This window comes from Ambystoma mexicanum, chromosome 1p, assembly GCF_040938575.1.
Source record: "Ambystoma mexicanum isolate Mex_15411 chromosome 1p, UKY_AmexF1_1, whole genome shotgun sequence".
Classification (NCBI taxonomy): Eukaryota; Metazoa; Chordata; class Amphibia; order Caudata; family Ambystomatidae; genus Ambystoma; species Ambystoma mexicanum.
Genome location: NC_090921.1, coordinates 996,348,990 through 996,372,972, shown reverse-complemented (window position 1 = coordinate 996,372,972; position 23,983 = coordinate 996,348,990). Strand labels below are relative to the sequence as shown.

Here is a 23,983-nt window from a genome sequence, read left to right as displayed (position 1 = left end):
ATTATCGGTTCACACCCCCCTTTTGGGAGATTATAGCACACCCTCTGCCTGCGAAACCACAACAGGCAAAGCCGGTCAATCCGTCGGGCTGCGTCTGTTTCACCTTTGTGATTGGGGGACACTGCTGGTTTGATAGCCGTGTGGGGATAAGTAGATGGTTTAGCTTCTACTCATCCCTATACTCCAGAGCAGTAGTAATGTTATTCGCACAACCGCCCATAGCTGTTCCGGGAGGCGAGGTGGGCAGTTGCCCTCCCAATTGGTGTCTGCACCACCCTGTGGCCAAGGTCACTTTACAGTGGTCATAGAGGGTGCAGGGGAAGCGATGGGCCATGATTAACATTTCGTTGTGGGACATCTAATGTTCAGAGGGCTGTTGAGGCACACTGGTGTTTGCTAATGTGCTGCTTACAATTCAATCTGAAACAAAAAAGATCATTTCAAAGTACTTAAGCCAAAAGACAACAGCTGATTTGCCTTAATGTGCGTTTAGCAGTTTTTTGTGCCCCCACAAATACCGCACCCCTCTTCTGCCCCCTCCTCTGAGCATGTAATCCCAGGTTATATTAGCAAGGTTTTGTTTTTCTTGGTTTGTCAAACTGCTCAAATGAAATTAAATGCGTCTGTTGCGCGGGCAGTAGTTATTTGGAAACTGACACTTCTGGTAAATGGACTGTAATTGACCAGATATTATTCGAAGCTGAGCTGTGCGTGATAGCTCTTCTGGTAAAAGGGCTGTCTCTCACTACTTATCATGCTCTTGCTGAGTGCGTGTTATTATTAGCTGACTGAACTGTGAAAAATGTCTCTTCTCATAAAGGGTATGCTGCTTCTTGCTTCTATGCACACCGTGCTTAACAGCAAGCTGCATGCCTGCATCAGGGACCGGGCGGATAGCTCCCCATGACCAGCGTGTGCCACCGGTGAGAGAAAGCAGCTGCATGGACACATGTTTAATTCTGCTCTGGGTTCACTCAGGCCTTCATCCTTTTGCAGTCGCAAACTGAGCACCTCATTGTGGGGAATAATGAGGATAATAAGTAACATCATTATCTAGCCAGGTCTCTAGAGCAGGATTCTCCATGATAGTGGCTTTATATAAAACACCATAATTAGTATTATAAAATAATGACTAAAAGCAGGTAGCTATAACATAAGTATAACCCACCAGGAGGATCAAAGACATTTCAAATAGAGCCATGTATTGGGTGAAATTCTAAACTGGTCTCACATAACCTCCTGGCACTTGTAATCCTGTAAACTGAAAACAAAACTGCAAATACTGCCCAATCATGTCAAACAAAGTATATGTACTAAAAGACAAGACTGGAGCATCACAGTCCTTGTAAGAGGCCATTCAAGAGCTTCTTTTCTGCATTTTAAGCAGTAGCGGGTGCGTGCTTTGTCCCCATGGCCATTCCTTCCCACGGTTGCCATATCCACAGGATTAAACAGGGACAACCTTCAAGGGCTGCTTCTCAGCTGAGTGTGCACAAAAACCCTCACATGCACATGCTTGAATAGACTAACCTGTGGCTTCACATGTGATAAAACATGATGAATGATTTATGTAGGGTTGATTTGTCCTTAGCTTTCCCGTAGAACCATTAGCTGTGAGCCCTTATTCTCTATGAATAGAAAAGTAAAGTGAATCACACACTACAGCTTTTACTGGGAAAGAGATATTGCATGTATCATGCACATTGACAGTGCATTATTTTGTTTTGATTAAATATGGGATGATATTATACGACAACCTTCCAAACTTGTATCCTCTTTTTTTAAATTAAGTTTACTTAAGTCAGTGTTGTTCAAACCTTATTGTGTGCCCCACCTGATTAAAAAAAGAGTTTATGTCCAGCTTGGTGTAATCATATGGCAGTGTGTGATCAGGACACCACTTTCCTTATCCTAAACATTCATTTATCAAACGAATGACGTCTTGGGGTTGTTAATCTGAGTTCAACCCATTTGACTTAAACACTTGATACCAATGATTTGTAAAAGAAAAGCTCAGGACTGGACGCGTAGCCCAGTGTCATGCAGTTATCTGGTTCCCTTTTTTCTCCAAACACTATCTTTACATAAGGAAGGGAAGTTGTACCTGCTTTTTGTTTAGCATAATAACTTTTATTTTATTCACATTACAGTAACCTTGCCCACAATCTCTCCTGCAGTGTTTCTGGTCACCCCCTTTCTAAAGGCAACGTGGGGCTAGTTACCCTGGTTCGCCTCTCCCCACTGTCCCAAGTGACACACAACTACAAATATGCAAACACAATAGATGTGTATTATTGTGAGTTAAAACATTCACAGGGAGCCTATGGGTGGTGGTGGAGTGGGAGGTTACATAACTAGCAAATGATGAAACCTATCACGCCCCTCCCCAAAGAATACTTCATTCTTACAGAATATGATAGGAAAGGAACGATGCATCCTTCCAGGGTGGAGGTCAGGTTTTCCAGTGGGCTGCACCTTTTCCATAGATATTTGAGGCCCTGCCCGCGGTATTTCCTGTTAGTTGGTCAAGCACTAATTTTGAAAGATGAGCTTCAGCTCCATCAGTAGCCAGTATAGGGATTTCAGAGCAGAAGTATAGTGCAGTCAGATGTTTTTTAAGAAAGGGTAAATCTGTCTGCATGTTTTTTGTTTAGTTAAGTGCTTTCCTCTAACATTAGTGTACAACCCGCAATCACACATTTGAATTCTGATAGGGAAAACCTGCCCCGTTAGCCTTCAGTGGCCGATAAATTAATCCTCCTATTTCCTAACAACCCAGGTATGGAACTCAGTGCCCAACCAACGTTGCAGAGGAGGACCACCTTGCGTTCAAATAATGTCTTAAAACCTGGCTGTTCACCAACAGATAAACTAGCACAGCGCCCTCTAGAGATCAGACCAACTGGAAATCTTCAGCCTCGAACTGGGATTCTTCAGCATCCACTGGAGCCACTCAGGCTACTCAGCATGGACATGTGAGGCAGAGAGCGAGGTTTGCAGACACCAGGTTACTTTGCCTTATCAGGGCTTTCCCATGTCTTGCTATGACTACTAAGGCTTTCTTATCACTTTCATGCCTTCTTACAGCTTTGCTATGCCATGTAATGTGCTGTATGTGGTATCCAGGCTGTCTGAGCACCTCGCCAACCAGTCCATAAAGGTTTCTGGCTACTGCCCACACTAACACGCTCAAATTCTGTGACCAGTCCAGCACATGATATGCATGTCAACTAAGCTGCCTGGACAGGGCAATGGAACACACCCCCGCCCCCACCTCTGCAACAGATATCTCACATCAAAACAACTAAACATCTACAACTAACTTACATACCAGAGCCCCGCCCAATTACCAGTGTACGACATGCACACAAGGCCCCCATTCAGAAACAAACACCCATGTTCTCTTGGCACAGTGCAACACAGGGGGGTCTGCCGCTACTCTGTTAGGGACTAGGGCAAGGCTAGATAAATATAAGAGAAGGAGTCCCAACAGGAAAGAACCAAAAATGACTTACAGTGTATACTATCACTGTGTAAATGGAAGAATCTAGGCATAAAGTAACGTTATTTTTCACATATTACAAGTTCATATGTTTGTTGTATATTTGATTAAAACACAGCACTTGTGCTCAATCTCCAAAATGTGTATAAACCTATTTAATTCTCTTGGCGCAGGGCACCTAGAAAGAGACATTCATACAGAGCACAGGGTACAGCCTGCACGCATCAAGGCCACAGAAGAGGTATCCTGCATTAGACTTCTCCCCTCACTAACCTAAGCCCCGGCCACTCTCTTTCAGATCGACCAGACTGCCTGAACTCCAGGCACAGAGCACAGTGTAACCCCAGTAACATTGCACAACAGTATCACAAACCTAGCCCGAAAGACCGATCAGAGCATCAATCAACCTTCGAAACAAGGACGAAACCGAGCTGGGGCCCAGTCAGGGCAGCTGCACTGAGGCGTGACGTAAGCCTGTGCACAACTCCTAAATCAAGCACACCTTGGAGATCTGGCCCAGTCTGGTCTGTCTCTCCAACATGTTCTCCCCATCAGACAGAAGACACTAACACCACTGAACAATCATCATAAAATGGCACCCTGAAAATCACAATAGAGCTACAGCATCCGGATGGACAGCAACACAAGACATCTGCTTTCAGCCCAATGGCAGACTGGGATAGTACCAGTTCAATCGAGCACCAGGACTCCTCAAGAGCCCGAAGCCACCTCTCCTTTCCCCCAACGGACTCACCTAGAGTAGCCCCCTTCCCACAAGCACAGACCACAACACATGCACGGCAGCTTCATGCACGCGAGCACCAACCAAACCAAACACAAGAACCTTAGCATTGCCACTCAGAACTCATTAACAGCGTGTTACATTTTAATACCGAACCCCCCCCCCCGCTCACCTCCCAACAGGCCTCGTTATCGGTTTCCCGGCACTGCCATCTAATAAAGTATGCTCTTTCACCCCTGGATGAAAGAAAATATCCAGTCACACCAGCACCCAGGACTCGGTTCTGTCAGCCTGCACTCATCAACACTACAGGGGTCACGCCTACCTGTCCCTCCACCCCACAAAGCACCCCATCTTTTTTCTTTTCAGGACCACGTGCCACAAGACAGCGGTGCGCTCTAAAACACCCCTTTACGTTATTTTTTAAATTTATTTTTTACATTTGTAGCGCACACTAACAGCCCATCGGCATCGAGGCGCTGTTGGATGAAATTGTCTTAGTTACAGTAGGGTTACATTGATCATGGTTACACTGAGTGTATGGTCATACAAAGCAAGATATTTTATATGAAGTTACCATTAAAGTGGGTGGTATTAACACATATTACAGTGCTTAGAAGTTGATGGTATATGTCATGAAGCACTAGACAAAAATGTGCTATTATTATTGATGTCCACTTGTGATAAAGGAGAAGGGCGCGACGAGCCACGCCTATATAGGTCCTGAGCATACCGGAAGCTGTTTCAAAGCACTGAGGTGGCACTTAAAGGAAGACCACTGACCTGTCATATTTGGAGTTATGAAGTGGGTTCAACGTTGAAATGCCGAAGAAAACCCAACGAGGGCCAAAACAACTAAAACATTTTGGTCGAAGTTAGAAAATGGTTTCGTTTTTTGTGTGTACTTTCTTGAAACACCCCCCACATCTCCCCAGCTTTTTCTATACCCTAACCCAGGGGTCTGCCACCTTTGGCTCTACAGACGTTTTGGACTGCAACTTCCATCGGCCCTAGCCAACATAGCCAATGGTGAGGGACCATGGGAGTTGTAGTCCAAAGCATCTGCAGAGCCACAGGTTGCAGACCCCTGCCCTAACCCAACCCCATCTGTTGTTTAAAAAGGTGCAAAAAATCGAAACATTCGACCAAAGAACTTGGCTGTTTCTTTTTGTGTTTGTTTTTCTAGGGGATTACCTATGACGCGTGGTTGTGGGGTAATGCAGGGTGCTGTGGGGTTGACCTTGAAGTCACCTGGGTGATCCCGCTACTAAAAAAACCTTCTCTAGACCCAAATATACCCACAAACTTCCGACCTATCACTACAGTACCATTTCTGCTTAAGATACTGGACCGCGCAGCTTACCTGCAGATCCAAAACTACCTCGAATCAAACAATCTGTTGGGCCTACGACAATCCGGATTTCGGCCCAGACATGGGACTGAAACGGCTCTACTAGACCTAAAAACTCAGATCGAAGTACTAAAGGACAATGGCAAACTTGCTATGCTTTTACTCCTCGACCTCTCTGCCGCATTTGATTTGGTTAACCACCAAATCCTTTGCAGACACCTCCACTCGGCTGCCAACTTCTCAACGTCCGCTGCGGCCTGGATCAAATCCTTCTTGAGCAACAGATCCATGAGGGTCTTTGCACCCTCTGCAGCGGCGGATCCTTCCGCTATTCATTGCGGCGTACCTCAGGGTTCCTGCGTGTCACCGACACTTTACAATATCTTTACGAAACCACTCTTTGATGTGCTTGATTATCTGGGTGTCTCCTACACCAATTATGCGGACGACACCCAGATACTCATTCCCATCTCAGGTGATTATCTGGCAGACACCAAGGCCCTCAATGACGTCTACCTGGTTATCCAAGCTTGGATGGCCCAGCACCAGCTATGTCTGAACGACGATAAGACGGAGCTCTTTATCTTGGGTACCTCACAACGCCTGAGCAAACTCGAGCCGTCTTATCAGTCGTTCACCATAGACGGCAATACCATACGTGTCTCGAAAGACACCAAAACTTTAGGCTTTTACCTAGACTCGACCCTATCCCTATCGAGACAAACAAATGCAGTTAGGTCTACCTCCGCCTACACGTGCAAACTTATTTCTGCCTGCAGACCATTTCTTACTACCCCCAACAGTGTCACACTAGCCAGAACACTTATCATGGCAAAAATTGATTACTGCAGTGCTCTTTACTTAGGCACCAGCCAAGAGAACCTTTCCAAACTCCAAACTACCCAGAACAATGCCATTCGAGCGGCCCTGAACATCCCTCGCAACCATCACATCTCAGACGCCAGAACCAGCCTAAAGTGGCTACCGGTGAAGCAGAGAATTTCCCTAAAAACGCTTGCCCTCACGCACAAATGCTTAGCCAACAAGGCCCCGATCTATCTATGTAGTCGGCTTTCGCGCCACTCTACTACCCGACCTCTAAGAACTGCTCAGACTCACTGCCTAACCATCCCCAGGTTTAAGCTTCAGAAAGCGGGAGGCACCAGCTTCCCTGTCCTAGCCTCTAAACTCTGGAACACCCTCCCTGCTACTATCAGAGCCGAAGATTCCTTCAACACCTTCAAGACTAAAACCAAATCCTGGCTCTTTGACCAGCATTAAGACATGCCCGACACCTCTGTCTTATTTTCCCTGGCCTGCCCCCCTTGACTCCATTTCTGGCCTGCTAATTCTGCTAACGATTTTGCTCACACTAGGATACCTCCTCAGTTAATCCTAGTGCATTGTAAACTATGTAATATATGTAATTAATATGATTGTTATTTACTGGTATTGTTTAAATTTTTGTGATGTAACCTCCTTGCCTGTATGTTTGTCCTTGCAACTGTTGTACAAATTGCGCCCTGATGCACCCGGGCCTGATGGTCTGCGCGTTATAAATAAACAAATACAAATACAATACAAATACCTGACCGAGGGGGTAAGGGAGACGGGTGCTAGAGCACTGTTCATTTTCTTTCTTGTGTATTTTTCATTACTTGAAGCTACAGCATCAAATGAAGACACAATATGTTCAATGAAAATGACACATGAAAGCTTGTGTTTTGATTTATTTTTTTTGCAACGTTGAAAGGTAACTTGTGAGAGTCGGTGTATATTATCTTGATGGAGACCTATTTTTGTGCCTGTTGTGAACTTCCAGAATACCACCTTTTTGCTAACTACTAACAGCTTTGTAAACTATATTCTCACTTAAACCAATTTGGTCAGTGCGCCCTGGTTGGTTTGCGCCTCCTAGTTCTATTTGTGCCCCCTAGTTTGCCCTCCCAATGCTGATTTCTGAACATGCCACTGGGCAGCCCTAGTTCAACCTGCAGGGGAATCACCCCAAAATATCGCGGCTGAAAAACCTGCGGCTGAAAATGCAGAATTTCGAAATGCGCATTTCAACGCATTTAGAAGTGAGCTGAGTGTTCTTGTGCTGCTGTGCTGCTAATCCTCTTGCCGTGGAATAGAGGATTTCCATTCGGTCTACCTTGGGAGGCGTGTCTTTCCTCCACCAGCGTCTTCAGAACACTGAAAACAGCTCAGACTCGCGGAGCGAACGGAGTGAGCTGAGTGTTCTTGTGCTGCTGTGCTGCTAATCCTCTTGCCGTGGAATAGGGGATTTCCTTTCTGTCTACCTTGGGAGGCGTGTCTTTCCTCCACCAGCGTCTTCAGAACACTGAAAACAGCTCACACTCACGGAGCGAGCGGAGTGAGCTGAGTGTTCTTGTGCTGCTGTGCTGCTAATCCTCTTGCCGTGGAATAGAGGATTTCCTTTCTGTCTACCTTGGGAGGCGTGTCTTTCCTCCACCAGCGTTTTCAGAACACTGAAAACAGCTCACACTCGCACAGTGAGCGGAGTGAGCTGAGTGTTCTTGTCCTGCTGTGCTGCTAAGCCTCTTGCCGTGGAATAGAGGATCTCCTTTCTGTCTACCTTGGGAGGCGTGTCTTTCCTCCACCAGCGTTTTCAGAACACTGAAAACAGCTCACACTCGCGGAGCGAGCGGAGTGAGCTGAGTGTTCTTGTGCTGCTATGCTGATAATCCTCTTGCCGTGGAATAGAGAATTTCCATTCGGTCTACCTTGGGAGGCGTGTCTTTCCTCCACCAGCGTCTTCAGAACACTGAAAACAGCTCACACTTGCAGAACAAGCGGAGTGAGCTGAGTGTTCTTGTGTTCGTGTGGCGACAGGCGAGTGAGCGGTGGTCTGCGGCTGCCCATGGCATAAAGGGCAGAGGAAGGGATTCCCTCCGAGGCCTCTTCCCGTGAAGATAGCAATGGTTCTAGTCGGAAGGAGGAGCGCCACAGACTCTGCAGTTCCTGTCCCTCAACTGCTGTTACAGGCCTGCGCGTACCCCAGCTACCGTCAACAACTTCATCAAAGGGACTCGCGAGTAAGACACAAAATCCGCTCCACCTAGAATTTTTTTTTGGCTGTGCACCTAAAAGCATGTTAAAAAAGTGCATACCTCATCAACCTTTGGAAGAAATCTTACAAAAGGGAAGGTGCACGGGAAATTCGGGCAGAGGTGATGAGGTAGAGGCTCCTCCCTCCCTGACTGACTCAGTTAATTTTCCAGCGCAACTTGAGCCCTCTGCTTTTGCCCAGAGGCCTGGTGTCCAGTTCCTATGTCACCAGTGAACACCGTGGTGGGTCCACCTCTCGGAGGAGGAGGGTTGGCCTCACCCATGGACGTGAGGTCTCGGGAGCTCGGCGGGGGTCTCCAATGTTTGGTTGAGGTCACGCCAAACCTAGGCGGAGGAACTAAAGAATCAACAGAAGTGACCCAAAAACTGCCACAAATAATGTGAATGATACAGGAACGGGCAATGAGGTGGGTCAGCCCGCGCTCAAGATGTTCAACACTGCCCTATTCCCGATGAGCGCCCAAATCTTAGTGCGCCCAGGATAGTGAAAGCCATGATTCATGAACCAACGATGCACAATAAGGCTCTTCCTTCCTCTCCAGACCCTGACAAAGTCTCTAAGGAGTCAGGGTTTGAACTTCCAACTCCAGAGCAAAGTGAGCAAAGTGAGTCACTAAAGTGACCCGCACCATTAGGGAGGAAATCTAAATGAGTAAAGACACAACACTTGAGATCTAAACGTCTTGGCAATCAGTCTAAAACTCAGGCTCCACATCATGGTCATTTAAGCAAACAGAAGGACAACACCACACAAAATAACGGGATAAAAACAAAAAAGACCTCCAAAGAGAACAATATTAAACATGACAGTGGCTTCTGCCGATTTTGAAAATTCTCTAAAAAACTTCTTTTCGAAACAGAAGAGACTGAAAAAGAACAGTCCTGGGGAAATCTCAGACGCAGATTTATTAGAGGCTTTTTTGGACCCTCAGGCAACCACGAACCCCCGGAAAATGGACAACGAAACAATTACCTTCATGAAACCAACACCAAAGAGCCCAAGATGGCACTTCGGTCGTGACCCGATTCTCCAGGCACCGCTTCCTTTTTTACAAAACCTGGAGAATTTGACTCCAAACATCGTCTCGAACACAAATCTTAAATTTGGAGCTGAAACGGGGTGTTCACTTAAAAACAATTTTTAAGTGGTTTATCCTTGGACGACAAGGCCCCTGCACCTATAATGCCAGCAGCAAACACCCAACTGGAACCCCTAAAGGAGGGTCTTCCCTTGGGCTCACCTCAGGCACTGGCAAACACGACCAATCATTTCGAACAAAGAGAACATCCTAGGTTGGCCCGGGATGGCAACAAGTGAAGCGGAGACAGACGCAATCCATCTGACAACAATGTCCGGCCCTTAAAGAATCCAAATTTGGACCTTCAAGACGTCATCGAGCAACCACATATCTGTACTAGCACCTTCGACTCCTTATCAATCTAACAACGAAGATCTAGCGATTTTTCTTATACTTCCTTAAAAGAAACACCAACTAAAAAGCCAGACATTTTTTCAATCATGTCTTCGGTCACAATAGCTTTGGCACCATTTTGCAAACTTTATGAGTCCATTAATGACACCCTCAAGGATCATACTTCAATTTTTGCAATGATGCACTCTAAGCTTATCTATTTGGAAGGTTGCATAAATGCCTTAGAACGTCGTCATAATGTGCCTCGTGCCTTGGATCAAATTAATCATTTTCATCCACCTGTCGAAAATTCCGGTGACAATGGCGAACACTGAGCCGCGGAACATCATTGAACCAAGTCTTCAAGCAGAGATTTCACAATTACAACCATACCTAAAGAACGATGTGACTTGTCCATCGTCCAACTCAGTTACGACGACAAAGCAAATAAGGCTTCCAAGGCCAAATTTCAACAAAAAAATGGGAAACCAACTACTTCCTTTGACAACGAAGTGATCTGCTTGGACGACATTTCGCCTCCTTCGCTAAAAAGAACATTGAGGCAGGAAATTCTGAAAAGCCCGACAGTGGCTAGAGTGCCGTCAAACGGTAGCGTAAGTGTACCACCAACAGCAATAACACAATTAACTGGTCCTTCAATCTGTTTAAAAACTGCAAAGACAACCAAGGTGGTTGCATTACCACAAAAGAAGTCCCAACTTAAAAACATGGATTTAAGGCACAAAGAAAAGTGCCAGAAGGTATCAGAAAGCGGAGAAACTAAAAAAAAGCACAAATCACCCGGAAGTAGATGACAGTAATCAACCTTCTTCAAACACCTTAGAGAATTTTCTAAATCACAAGGAATCGATGGATCTCAGTGAACATTATGAAGATCCCGAGGCGAGCGCAGTAGAGCCTCAAGTTCAGACATTAAATCCTGCTCCCACCAAGAGTCAAACTGTGCAAGTCGACCCACAAAGTCTCTTGTCTTTGAGCGAGAGTTTAAAAAACCTGGCTGATACTGAAACGAGAGCTTCTTCGTCATACCAACCAACTTCTACTCAGAGGGCAGCAGACAAAAGTACTGTTACCTACCAGTCAGGTGCAAGTCATCTACGTAGAGAGCACACGCCAAAAAACGAATCTGGCAGCGACTACAAAAACGAAATTTTCCTCAAAGCCCAGAGCAAAACCAGCGTACAAGAGCAGAGCTTGTGAGTTCTTTAAAACAAAGACCTTCACGCCAAAAAGACTGACTTAGAGTAAAAGAGAGGCCAACCTTCAAATTAAGACAACGATCTGGAAAATATGAAATACATGGGGCCTCATTACACAGAAGGCGGTAGCCATGGCACTGTTAGCGCCATGGCTACCCCCTTACTGCCATCGGAGGCCGGGTTCCCGGAATAGGGACTAAACGGCCTACTCCGACCCTTGCGGGACCGGTAAGTCCCCATTCCGGGAACCATTCCCCATTCCCATTTGAGCCCCCATAGGGCTCAATGGGAATGGGGAAGGAGCAAATAACGGTACCGCAATTTGCGGTACCGTTATTTGCACTGAAGTTCCTCAGCGGGTCCTGTCCTTAATGTGTGGTCTGACCACACGTTAAGGACGGGACCCGCTGAGGGACCTCGTAGTAGGGCGGTGGGGATTGCCGGCACCGGTGCCCTTACCGGTGCCGGTAATCCCCTACCGCCTTCCGTGTAATGAGGCCCATGGTCTTGAACAGACGTACAATCCTAAACCTGTTCCATAGCCTTGCTGCGCTTAGATCTGTAAATACGGAAGATCTTAAAATTGTTGAACCAAGCCACGATGGAAGAAAGGCCTCCTGTTACCTCTATGCAACTTCCAAAACAGTGGACAACAGGTTAAGCAAAGCTGCAGACCCTCTCAACAAACAAGGCTTTGAGTTGACCCACCTAAATAAGGTTGACAAATCTTTGACACACATCAATCAAGATTCCAGCTTATTGAAAGAGCCAAGAAACTCACAACAAATTGATGGCTTGGTCCGTGACTCACTTAAAGAAAGTTTGACGGCACCTCAAACTAAAGAGACGGACTCAGGATTGGCGGACTTCCAAGCACATCACTCTTCTCATCGGAGAACGCAAAACACTACCTTCTCTCCTACGAGGAGGGACTCCACTAGCCGTTCAAATTGCCCTCAGAATAGCAACAAACGCTCAGTTGTTCAAGACTTGGAAGATAGAGCTTCAGGTCTAACTGGAAAGAATAGACCAGACTTTAAACAGCAGTCATGGTCATGGCTTCCAAAAGTTCTCGCAGAATGACTCCATAAGTAGCCACCAACTTTGGAAAACACCAGCAAGACGATTTCTACACTATCTTTAGCAAGCTGGAATACTAGAGGGTTTCTTCATTTAACGGTCCCAGGAGAGATAGACTTGGGGTCATTTGACATCTTATGTCTTCAAGAACTATGGCTCCAAGAAAAAACAATCTTTGATGGCTTTGAAATAGCCTTTTCCCCCGCGATGTTTGGGGAGAAAGGCCGCCCAACCTCTGGACTGCTGATCGCGGTTTGCCTGGGAAGTGGTTTACAGCTCAAAAAAACTATTTTGACAAACCCGTTTATACTAACAGCTTTGCTCTCATGGTCACGCAAAGACAGGCGGACCGAAAACTTGTATACAACGGAGCTCCTGATCACTAACATCTACTGGAATCCAAAGGGAATCCGTACAGAAGCCATGCTGGAACTAGTAACGAATATAATCGATTCTACCTTTTCACACTTTCAAGGAGCAGATCTGGTGATTTGTGGTGATCTTAATATAAACTGCACACCTACAGCAATGGGGGCCAAAGATACAAGAGGCGCACAGGCAGATCTACGAAGTAGTGATTGGAACAAACTGATGACATCAAGACATCTATTTAACATGACCGCCACATTGACCGACAAAAACAGCACTCCGACATGGAAGAGAGGCCGTTCGAACTTCATAATCGATTACATTTTCGCCTCGCAATCATTTTTACCTAACTTAGTCGAAGCAAATGTGATAATAACAGCACAAAGTGACCACAACCTGCTGTATATAAAACGGTCTGTAACAAACCGACCAAAACCTCACTATCTGACAGCAGTGGAACCAGTCAGAACCGGAAATCGTCTACGTCTGTCTGTGAAGAACATCAAATTGCTAACAAAAACATATAAAGACCTGAACAGCGACACCCAAGTAGATTACAGACCTTTTCTGGAACCTCTTGGACCCGATTCAGGAAAGCACAAGAAAAAAGACACTGACCGGAAATTTCACACCCATAAGTTTGACTCTTCTGGCAACCAACAGAAACAAAGTTCGTAAAGCCAAAAGATTAGCTGCAAATTACAACACTGCAGCCAACAGGGCTTATGCAAAAGAGGTACAGACGAGTTATAAGTCTTGGTTAAGATCATACCGGTTAGTTCTCTACCACCATGACTCAGTAGAAATGCTAAAACAAGTCAACAGCACAAATTCTCGTGACTTCTGGAAGCTAATAAGTCTGTTGGGTAAAGTATCTGATGAAATGCTAACCAACGGAATCTCGGAACAACGTTGGGTAAAGTTTTACTCAAACCTATTTGAATCCCCTGACTTCAACTCAGAAATGACATTACTACGTTGAAACTTACCATCGGTTGATTTACATGACATCGACGACATCAGGCTGCTATATCAAACCTCAAGAATTTGAGACCGCCGGGGCCGGAGGGCATTACTAATGTCGATTTAAAACCTTCACCAGCTGAATGGGCCAAATTAATAAGCTTAATATTCGAAAGATGTACCATTTTAAGAAAAATCCCGCCATCTTGGACAGCCTCGGTTATTGTACCGTTCTATAAAAAAGGCTGCAAAGACGATCCTAAGACCTTTCGACCAGTGACCTTGCTCGATGTCATCGGCAAAGTGTTTGGAAGCCTGTTACTGGACAAATTCCATTTGTGGGCAAAAAACGTCCCCTGTGCTGATACTCTTCAATCAGGTTTCAAGAAAGTAACAAGTACAAGTATTAACATCATGCTTCTCAGTATCCTTAAATCCAAGGTCTTTGAGGGAAGTCCTCGAATCTACTTAGCATTCATAGACCTTACTCAGGCTTTTGACCTTGTAAATAGGTAGAAACTCTGGCATAAACTGGAGGGCTGAAATTGTCCGTCTGAGATCTTAGGACCCTTAAAAGCACTCCACACGGACACCAGCGTCCAACGGTTGAGCAAACAAGGTTTACTTTCCTCTGCAATTCCCACAGCCAGAGGGGTTAAACAGGGCTGTCCACTGGCCCCTGCCCTGTTTTTGGCATGCTTTGGAGACTACAAGGAAGCAAATGCTACGATTAGATCTTTTCCACCGGCTATAGGATATGAAAAAGTGCCCCGTCTCTTGTACGCAGACGATCCGATTCAACTAGATGAAACAGTCATCGGTCTTCAACGTCAGTTAGATTCATTATCCAAATATACATTGGCCGCCGACCTTGAAATAAATAAGTCCAAAACTAAGATCATGATACTGGAGAAGCAGCAAAAGAAAAGAGAAAAATCGAACTGGTACTTGAAGGAGTCAGAGTGGAACAGGTTCCCGAATTTAAATACTTGGGTGTCATGCTTAACAGTACAAAAAAAGAAAACTCAATGCAATCACATCTTCACAAGAAAATGAGAAACCTCATTTCACAAGCAAAATTATTGACAGAAAGTACGGCCGTTTCTCTTTGCTACCGACAATAAAATTCTATCGAGGCAAAGTTATTCCATTAGTTACATATGGTGCCGAGGCTATGCCGTTTCTGCCAAAAACAATTTGGGTTCAACTGGAAAGTTTGTCTGGAGAACAATTCTCAACCTCCTTAAGTCGACACCAATGGTCCTGATTAGGCGCGAATTCGCCCTGAATTCACTTGAGGCTATTGTTGCTCGTAACGGCATAATGCTTTATAGGAAAATCATTGACCCATTCAGTCCACCGATCTTTATGCTGGCTAGAGTGGAGATGGAATCTGGTTCAAGCAAAATGATGACCCAATGGGAAATTGAAGAAAATCTTATGACGTGTGGCAGCTCCATAGAAGAGTTGCTTCAAAACCCAACAAAGACAAAAAAATGACTAGACGGGACTGATTGGATTTCAACTTTGGACAAAGCCCTCAACTACAAGTTGACATCGCATCTCCCAACATTTGCGGGAAAGCTAAACGAAATACAGTAATTTCTAAAGAGACATCCAAACAGAAAACTAAGATCTACTCTCTTAAGGGCACGGGTAAACCTGTTGCCATCAAATGAAATTATGAAAATAAGAGGGCTTTCGTCTACAAATAACTGCTGATTCCGTGAGACACCTTCAACGATCGAAACATTACGGCATCTTCTCTTAACTTGCCCAGGAACTTCTCATTTCAGATCACCACACTTGTCACACCACCTGGCTAAGGCCTACATAGTCAAAGAGGAACTTTGGTGGTCTCGTTTGATTAGTGGAGATCGACCATCATGGGCAATCGCGGCGGTAAAAATCTTGGATCAGATTTTTACCAGCACTGCTGCGTTGAAATAAAAACAATTTTATTTATGCTGAGGGACAGAAGGAAAGAAGTGAATCCACGGACTTATATGCACATCATTGAAATTGTTTCTTTTAAGAAAATCTTCATTTTCAAAATTTAGAAGCCTTGTAAAAATCGCTATTGGCGATTATAATCTCGTAAATAAAAAATAAAAAATAAAAAGAAGTGGGGGAGTGGGTTCGGGTAATACATATTGTAAGGGAAGCATGGGGGGCCTGTGTGGTGTCTCTCCCGCCTATAAGTGCATTGAAATGTGCACACACAAAAAAATCAGTATTTTCGGCAGCAGAAAATCTGAGACGGCCAAGAGTGGGTGCACTCATACTATGTCCCCTTGAAGTTGATCTATACATAGAGTCATCGCCCCACAACAGTCCTTCTATAGAAAGCGGAGTGATGGATGTCATGGAGGTAATGTCTGGGTCCCTCCGTTTGCCCGTGCTGTGCCACGTGTGCATACAGTTGACACATGATGTCACTAAATGAATAAAAAGGCTGCAGGGGCTCACGTGCGGCCGTGCAACCACCAACTCACTGACTCCTGCATGTATCCAGACTGAGAGTGAGGGGTCGGGCCCTATCCACTGACCCACAACAATGGAGTCTGATGGCATGCCTGTGCGTGTATCTTGCGCGAGTTTCAAGAAGAGCGGCCAGTGGGCGTTCACTGGTAACCCTCAGCGGCCAGTGGGCGTTCACTGGTAACCCTCAGCGGCCAGTGGGCGTTCACTGGTAACCCTCAGCGGCCAGCGGGCGTTCACTGGTAATCCTCAGCGGCCAGTGGGCGTTCACTGGTAATCCTCAGCGTGGCGAGAGGACTCTGAGAGGGAGAAAACACCGCCCGAGTACGCCAGTTCCATCTATTTGGATTCCTGTGAAAGGTCTTTCCTCAAGAACCACAAAAAAACACTCTTATATACCTCGCTCATACTAGGTGTGTTTCAACATGATTCCACGCACATTAAGCCCTGTCAGAATTTCAGATCTTAAGAACGCCTACTTGGGCCGATTTCAAGTGAGATCTATGTTCATAATAGGCTGTGGTTACTGGTGGTTTTTTAAATTTCAGCGGCGTATATGTTTGCAATAAATTTGGGGGAGAATCTGAGCATAGCCCTGGACCCCAAACCAACTGAGGGAAGTTTGACATTTTTTTTAAAATAATACGTTAAAATTGTGCATTTTGCAGCTCACTTTCTGTGAGAAATTGGTAAAAAGCCCCACAGTTTTCAGGGTAACATATGAAAAAACCCATTAGCTACAAGTCATCCACAAGGCACAGGAGCATTAGCCAACATATTTTCATGATGCCTTTGCCCAAAATATATGCCAGTTTAAAAAACATGTTCATGGTAGCTGTGCCCACACATACTCATGTTTGTTTTGCCCATAATGACAGTAATGATCCTATAAGAAAACATGTCCATGCTGGCTCTGCTGATATATGACAGTCTCCTCACATAAGAACATACTCCTGTCGGCTTTGCAAGAACATGCCATGTCACAGTAAGTATATGTGATGACAGTAGCAAATGGCATGCCAAAGTAAGCAAACCTATCCAGATTCGCTCCACCACTGTGAGCCAGTATGGTCACGTAAGAACACTCATGATGGCTTTACCGTTGATGCTCAGTAAAAAAATGCCATGCCAGAGAAAGAAAGAAAAGGCTATGTAGGCTGCGTCAATTTAGGACAGCACGGCCGCGTAAGAATACTCGTCATGTTGGCTTTCCCATCAATATCCAGTAACAAGTGGCATGCCAGAGTAAGAAATGTAGGTCAGCACAGCCACGTAAGAATGCTTATCATGCTGCTTTAACCCATCATGCCAGTAAACGGTGATATGCGAGAGTACGATAATATGTCCAAATCTTCTCCACTAATGTAGGCGAGTATAGCCACTTATGAATACTTATCATGTTGGCTTTACCCTTGATGCCTAGAAAAATGCCATGCCACAGTAAAAAAACATGTCCAGGCTGGCTGCACCAATGTAGGCCAGTATGGCCAGGAAAGAGCTCTCACCATGCTGGCTTTACCCTAGATGCCAGTAAAAAAGTGCCATGGCACAGTAAGAAATCATGTCTAGACTAGCTACATCAATGTACGACTGATGTTGCTTTTACCCTTGATGCCCAGTAAAACATGTATTTCATAGTAAGAAAATATGCCCAGACTGGCTGCAACTGCACAAATGGACAGCCTCCCTAACCCCCCCAATCAGAGGCCCTCTAACAGGCCAGGCACATGCACATTCATTAATTTCATTCACTCGTCGTGCACCCATTTAGCATTCATACTCTCATTCACCCGCACATCCATACAACATACACACTCATTCACATGCACACGTACAGGTCCAGATGCTTGCATGAAAGCATGCAAGCATACAGTACCTGCATGCACACATAAATCCATACTTTGTTCTTACCTGCAGCCCCTGGTCTGTACTCCAGATGAGTTCACCTTACGCCACCTACAATGGAAGTCCTTCTGCTTCCACGCAGAAATCAAAGGAGGAAGGGAGAGTTTCCTGGTTACTGCACAGTGGAGCCTGAGTGCCTCCATCAGATCACCCCTGGGTCTCAAAATGAGTGAGGAGGTGCCGGAATGCCTCTATGGCACATCCAGCCCTCCAGTACCCCAGACTATATCCTAAATAGGCCGTGCAAAGCTGGGGAAGCCAAATACCCCCAGCCTTGCATAGCTCAGCACTAATCCTGTGACAGCCTGCCAGGAGCATTTTTTCAGCTGCAACAAGCTCAATGTTTAAACTGTGCTGGGTTGGGTGGGTGAGGGGTCTGTGCCCCGTCACGCATTATGGACAAGCTTCCCATTGAGGCACTGCCTAGGCAGCTTGTCTGGCCTAAGTAACTCTCTTTGCCAAGGATCTGAGCGCCTGGGGCCAATTCCGTTGGTGACGGTGCTCGGTACAAATACCTTTAACATTAACATCTGCAACCGTTAGCACTTCAGATGTGTTGGACTACAACTCCCATCAACCCCACTCACCATAGTCAATGTTGAGGGGACATGGAAGTCGTAGTCCAAATCATCTGAAGAGCCGCAGGTTGCAGGATCCTACCCTATGCAATACCTTGTTGATGTGCTTACGGAAGAGCTCTCATAAGAAGAGAATTTTGTGCAGTTGCCAAGGCTCATTTTTTGGGACAAGAATGCAGGATAATGCCATCCAAATTCTGGTTTCCCCAAGTGTGTAACAAAAAACTTGCTTTGAAGGGAAGCTTATTTTTTTTGCAGCAAATCTGTATACCTGGATAGTCCAAAAGCCACGAAGAGACAATGGGGAACAGGGGTTCTCTCCTGCAGCCGCGAGACTATGAAATTCTCTTCCTGTTTTCATTCACCAGCCATTGCCCCTGCTGCTCTTTCAGGAGTTAGTATTTTTGGAAAATTCTGGTTTACAAGTTGACTTATTTCTGTATTTTCGGCTACGATATTGAGTTTTTCTTAAACGTTTACATGTTGTCTAGAGCTCATTTTACTGCTTGTCGAGTATAGTTCTTAAATTAGAATATCAATGTTTTGCGGGAATATGAGCTGGTGTTCTAGAACCTCAGAAGGGCGTTGCGCTCTAGAACATTTCAAGGGAGGTAGACTGGAGTCTAGAATCTGTCTTAGTTAAAACCATGGGAAAGGTGCAGAGCAGAAGGCAGCGGCAGTGGGATGCCGGTGGGTGCAGACCTGTGCTCTTTGGGAAGTGCGGGATATCCTGGTACGGAAAGACCGTCTGATCCTCCAGCGTGTTGCCCAGGGGTCCCAGGCCGGAGCCACATACGATGGCGATGCGTGGCCGCTGATCCGTGTGAGCGAGCAGCCAATCCGCGGCCTCTTGGTAATCTTCATAGTCATATCTGTAGAGCAAGGAGAATAAAGTAAACAATATTGAGTCTTCCACAGCGGCGAGATGAGGCAATAACACAGAGGCCTTACACGGCAGGCCTAGGAGACCACCGAAGACCTCAGCAGCACGGAGGGCTCACAACACATCTATGTTACCAGAGACGCAGTGGGAGCTCATCAGGAGGAGACCGCAGCCACACCATCAGAGAAGTATCGGGGGCTCATCGGAGGCGTGTTCAAGACACGGGCCCAACACCCAAATAAGCTCGGAGGCAGGTGAGGTCAGACAGCCTCATCGGTGCCTTCCACATTCTCCATTCTCTTTCTCTGGAAGCTCCTTCATGCTGCTGGCTCAAGGGGCGCCCCTGCTCGGCCCAGCAAATAAAGGGTGCCTTCACTTTAATAGGCGCTGGGCCAGACTGATTCTTAACTTTACATAACCCTGAGAATCAGCATCATGTAAAGTTAAGTATCGGTCGGACCCAGCGTCTATTGAAGAATCAGACTGGACGCAGGTCTTAAAACACTTTACAAGAACAAAAGGGAGCTCAGTTCCGAGAATCAGCCGATCAGCAGATCTGAGCCCCCTGCTGTTCTGCATTTGTGGTGGGTTGGCGTGATTAGTGATGGACCCAGGACTCGTTGCAGAGGGGTTCCTGATGTGTCACTAATCGCGCCAAAATGCCACAAGTAAATATTTCTAGCGCTTCCAGCAGCACCCTGATCCAGCGCTGTCAAAATGTTGGGGAGGGTGGGGTGAGGGTGCAACAAAAACTCTGGCACAGGGCGCTGGCAGACCTGGGGCCGGTACCGCCTCTTGAGCACGGTAGAATAAACCTGACAGCAAGGAGTCGGCTTAATCCCTGGCCTCAATAGATAAAGGGACCCGCTGATGAGATGGGCAAAGAAAGGGGCTGGGATGCCAACTGGTGTACGTTTCAGTGTGTGAGAGAGAGACTCCACACCAAGAAATCATTCCATGCAGGGTTAAAGAGCTTGTCACCCTGAGCTCCATGAACTAGTCCTTCAACTCCATATCCAAACATATGAGAACTGTTTATTTCCACTGGTTCTGGGAGGCATGTCATGCCATTGCGATTCATAATACGCTCTATTTGCACAGGCCCCAGGTACTCAAGTGTCCAAAGAGATCTTGTGTGCATGTGGAATGAAGCCATTCATTTAGAGGCAAGTGGCTGCCTTTAGGCGCTGGATTGCAGCAAAAGCAAAAAGAAATACAATTGCCTCGATTTTATGTTATATGCAGCAAGGCCAGTACCCTGGCCTTGTCAGGAGGGGAGTCAGTGCCAGTTCTAAACATGAGGGGGACGGGGACCCCAGAGGGAGGACCAATTCCTGTTCCAATACTGGTGCCTGCATGCTAGTTTGCAGACCCTTATCTCCAGCCTTGCCTCTAAGTACAAATTCCTGCCAGCGTCTTCTACTGGTTGAAAATACCACCAAGTCGAAGGACGGGAGCAGGAAAAAGAAAACCAGAACACCAGCTTGCCTGACGTAAAAAATCAGTACGAGAGAAGCAAAGGCCATCAATCGCAGCAGCAGCCTGGCTAGAGAGAGCGAGATACACAAAGGCTTCAACTGTGCACGGCTACAACACGGAAACACACCACACTGGACCAGCGTAGTCTAACTGCCAGTCCGCGTCCAGAAGCAGCAATTCCTTAGAACTATTCCCTGAAATTAGCAAGATGGGGGAAGAGACAGCAAAACACAAACTTGGACATTGAATTGTCTATGTCACTATGGCCATTCCCTGGTGAGCTTACATGGAAAAGTGCAGGGAGGATATCTCAGCAGCAACGCGCTCGCCTTGGAAACAAGACGACATAATGCAAGACAGTGTCGATCCCGAGTCCGCGCTTAGAAACCTCTGGGTATTAAGCGCGTTATAAATACGCAACTAAGACATATTCCTATAACAGCGCCTCGCTGCCCCCGGGCTGTGTGAGCGCATTAACAATGCAATTAATAAATAAATAAAAAGTTGAGCAGGTCTTAGCCCCCTTTTGAAGAATTCCACATGCATGTGCACATCCTCGCAAGGGAAGACAGCTTCGGAATGACCAGGGAAAGTTGACCAATCAGTAAAGAGGGAGTGACATTTAAGCAGCAAACAGAAAACAGGAAGTGTGGGTTTTTCGGGTGAGGCCAGCAGTGGCGGTCGAGGAGGATGAAGAGACCTGCTTGAGTAAGGAAGGAGCAGTGGCTTGTGGAGGAGATTATTGAAGAAGGTTAGGTACTGGTTTAGGAGCAAAAGTACTTCTGCAGCTTTCAGTGTGAGAGTTTGTGTGGCGAGTGGACAGGTAAAATAGTCTAGGGAGTGATTGTGAAGCAGATGCTACTGAGCAAAAGGAGGGTGTTTGAGGAGTGGTTTAGAGGGAGGAGAGGAGTGGTTTGGAGGGAGGAGAGTAGTGGTTTAGAGGCAGGAGAGTAGTGGTTTAGAGGGAGGACAGGGGTGGTTTGGAGGGAGGAGAGTAGTGGCTTAGAGGTAGGAGAGTAGTGGTTTGGAGGGAGGAGAGTAGTGGTTTAGAGGGAGGAGAGTAGTGGTTTGGAAGGAGGAGAGTAGTGGTTTAGAGGTAGGAGAGTAGTGGTTTAGAGGGAGGAGAGGAGTGGTTTAGAGGGAGGAGAGGAGTGGTTTAGAGGTAGGAGAGTAGTAGTTTAGAGGGAGGAGAGCAGTGGTTTGGAGGGAGGAGAGCAGTGGTTTGGAGGGAGGAGAGTAGTGGTTTGGAGGGAGGAGAGTAGTGATTTAGAGGGAGGAGAGTAGTGGTTTGGAGGGAGGAGAGGAGTGGTTTGGAGGGAGGAGAGGAATGGTTTGGAGGGAGGAGAGTAGTGGTTTGGAGGTAGGAGAGGAGTGGTTTGGAGGGAGGAGAGGAGTGGTTTGGAGGGAGGAGAGGAGTGGTTTGGAGGGAGGAGAGGAGTGGTTTAGAGGTAGGAGAGTAGTATGATATTATAAGTCATTTATAGTGGTTCGATGAAGGAGATTAGTAGTGGTAGGAGGGAAAGAGTAGTATATTGGAGGGGAGTAGTGGTGTGGAAGAGGAGTGAAGCGGAGTGGGACAAGAGGTTATACCAAAGGGTGGAGCTGAGGACTAGATTGTGAGAAATAGACCATTGGGACAGAAGAGCGAGAAACAGCAGAAGTGCCATCACACTGTGGAATGAGAGGGAGATGGGAGAGGAAAGAGTGGGCATGGAAGATAACAACAAGCCTTACAGAGTGTCTGCAACACACCTCCAAATGTCCTCTAGAACACTAACATCTGGATAGAATAGGGACAGCTAGTAAGTCCATGATGGAGTTTAAAGAGCCATATGTCCATGTGCAGCCAAAGAAAGTAATTAGGCAGTAGGGTTTACCATTTGGTAACCTGGGGTTAAAGATGTCTGGGGTGAGGTAGGGATCCCAAGGGAGTGATAAGGATGGCCTATGGGCCATAAATATATTAATACAAACCATTGAACCATCCTTGTGTGATTTGTGTGCCATCTGTGACAGTTACTTCAGCCCTTTGATGGTCAAGGAACTTTAAAAGGAGAACTGACCATGCCCCATCCCGACCACTTGTAAGTTTTCCATCTATATAAATCTCATCCACCCACCCACCCAGAGATCATATATGAAGTGCTTCCCCAATCCCCTGGCACTTTAAGGGAGGATGAGGGACTGGTGTCGGCGTAGAAAGTAGTATTTGTGAAATAGCCAAGCCTAAAAGGGTTCTCAGCTGGAGGTGCCTTATAGTGTCACGAGAAAGTAATTCCAGGAAAATGTCATCAATCAATGGGGAGTGCTAACCTCCCCCATAAGAGTAACCCGGATATTCAGCCTCTCTTGATTCAGTGCAGACTTCCATAATAGCACTGCACTGGTGACAAGAGTGTTTCCCATTTTTGGAGAAGGAGATGAAGAACTGGGCCATCCTGTCCCACCTTGTACCCATACAAGTTCCAGCCTCATCACCTGTAAACTCATCTATCGTTGGGAAACAGACTGTCTGGCTATCTGAAGTATGTAGTCGAGCCATAATTGGAGTGTCCAGGAGCCGAGCTTTCCTCATCTTATGATTTCACCAGCATGGAACGACAATGGAATCCAGGAGCATCAATATGCTGCCTTTCTTCAGTGATCCAGGTGTCCTGGGTAAACCACACATGTAGGGTGCTATGCCTGCTTGAAACCGTAACCCGGATTTGGCTCTCACAACCTTCTTTGGTACTTGCAGAATTGGATTGTTGCCTCTGTAAGGGCACTCAGAAAATGTGGCCCTCTGCCCACCTATTGCCCTTGACAACTACCACTCTTGGTACTTAGAAGTTGACAAAAGGTCTTTATGAACAGAGCTTGAATGCCTCTGTTTAAACCATCTGGTGCTTTGAGGAAAGGAAGAGTGAATGGGAATTCCAATGG

At 46.2% G+C, this 23,983-nt stretch overlaps 1 protein-coding gene across 3 annotated transcripts in view; it reads right to left on the bottom strand.

Moving 5' to 3' along the window:
• LOC138582951 (purine nucleoside phosphorylase-like) overlaps window positions 1-23,983 on the bottom strand; it is a 268,103-nt gene that overhangs the window by 54,600 nt on the left and 189,520 nt on the right. For 2 of the 3 annotated variants that reach the window (XM_069654767.1, XM_069654748.1), the window contains exon 2: window positions 19,399-19,568. The exons of the other annotated variant lie outside the window; for it this stretch is intronic. In XM_069654767.1, the coding sequence (XP_069510868.1) occupies window positions 19,399-19,568 (170 nt within the window). The remainder of the gene's footprint in view (window positions 1-19,398; window positions 19,569-23,983) is intronic. 3 annotated transcript variants of the gene reach the window in all.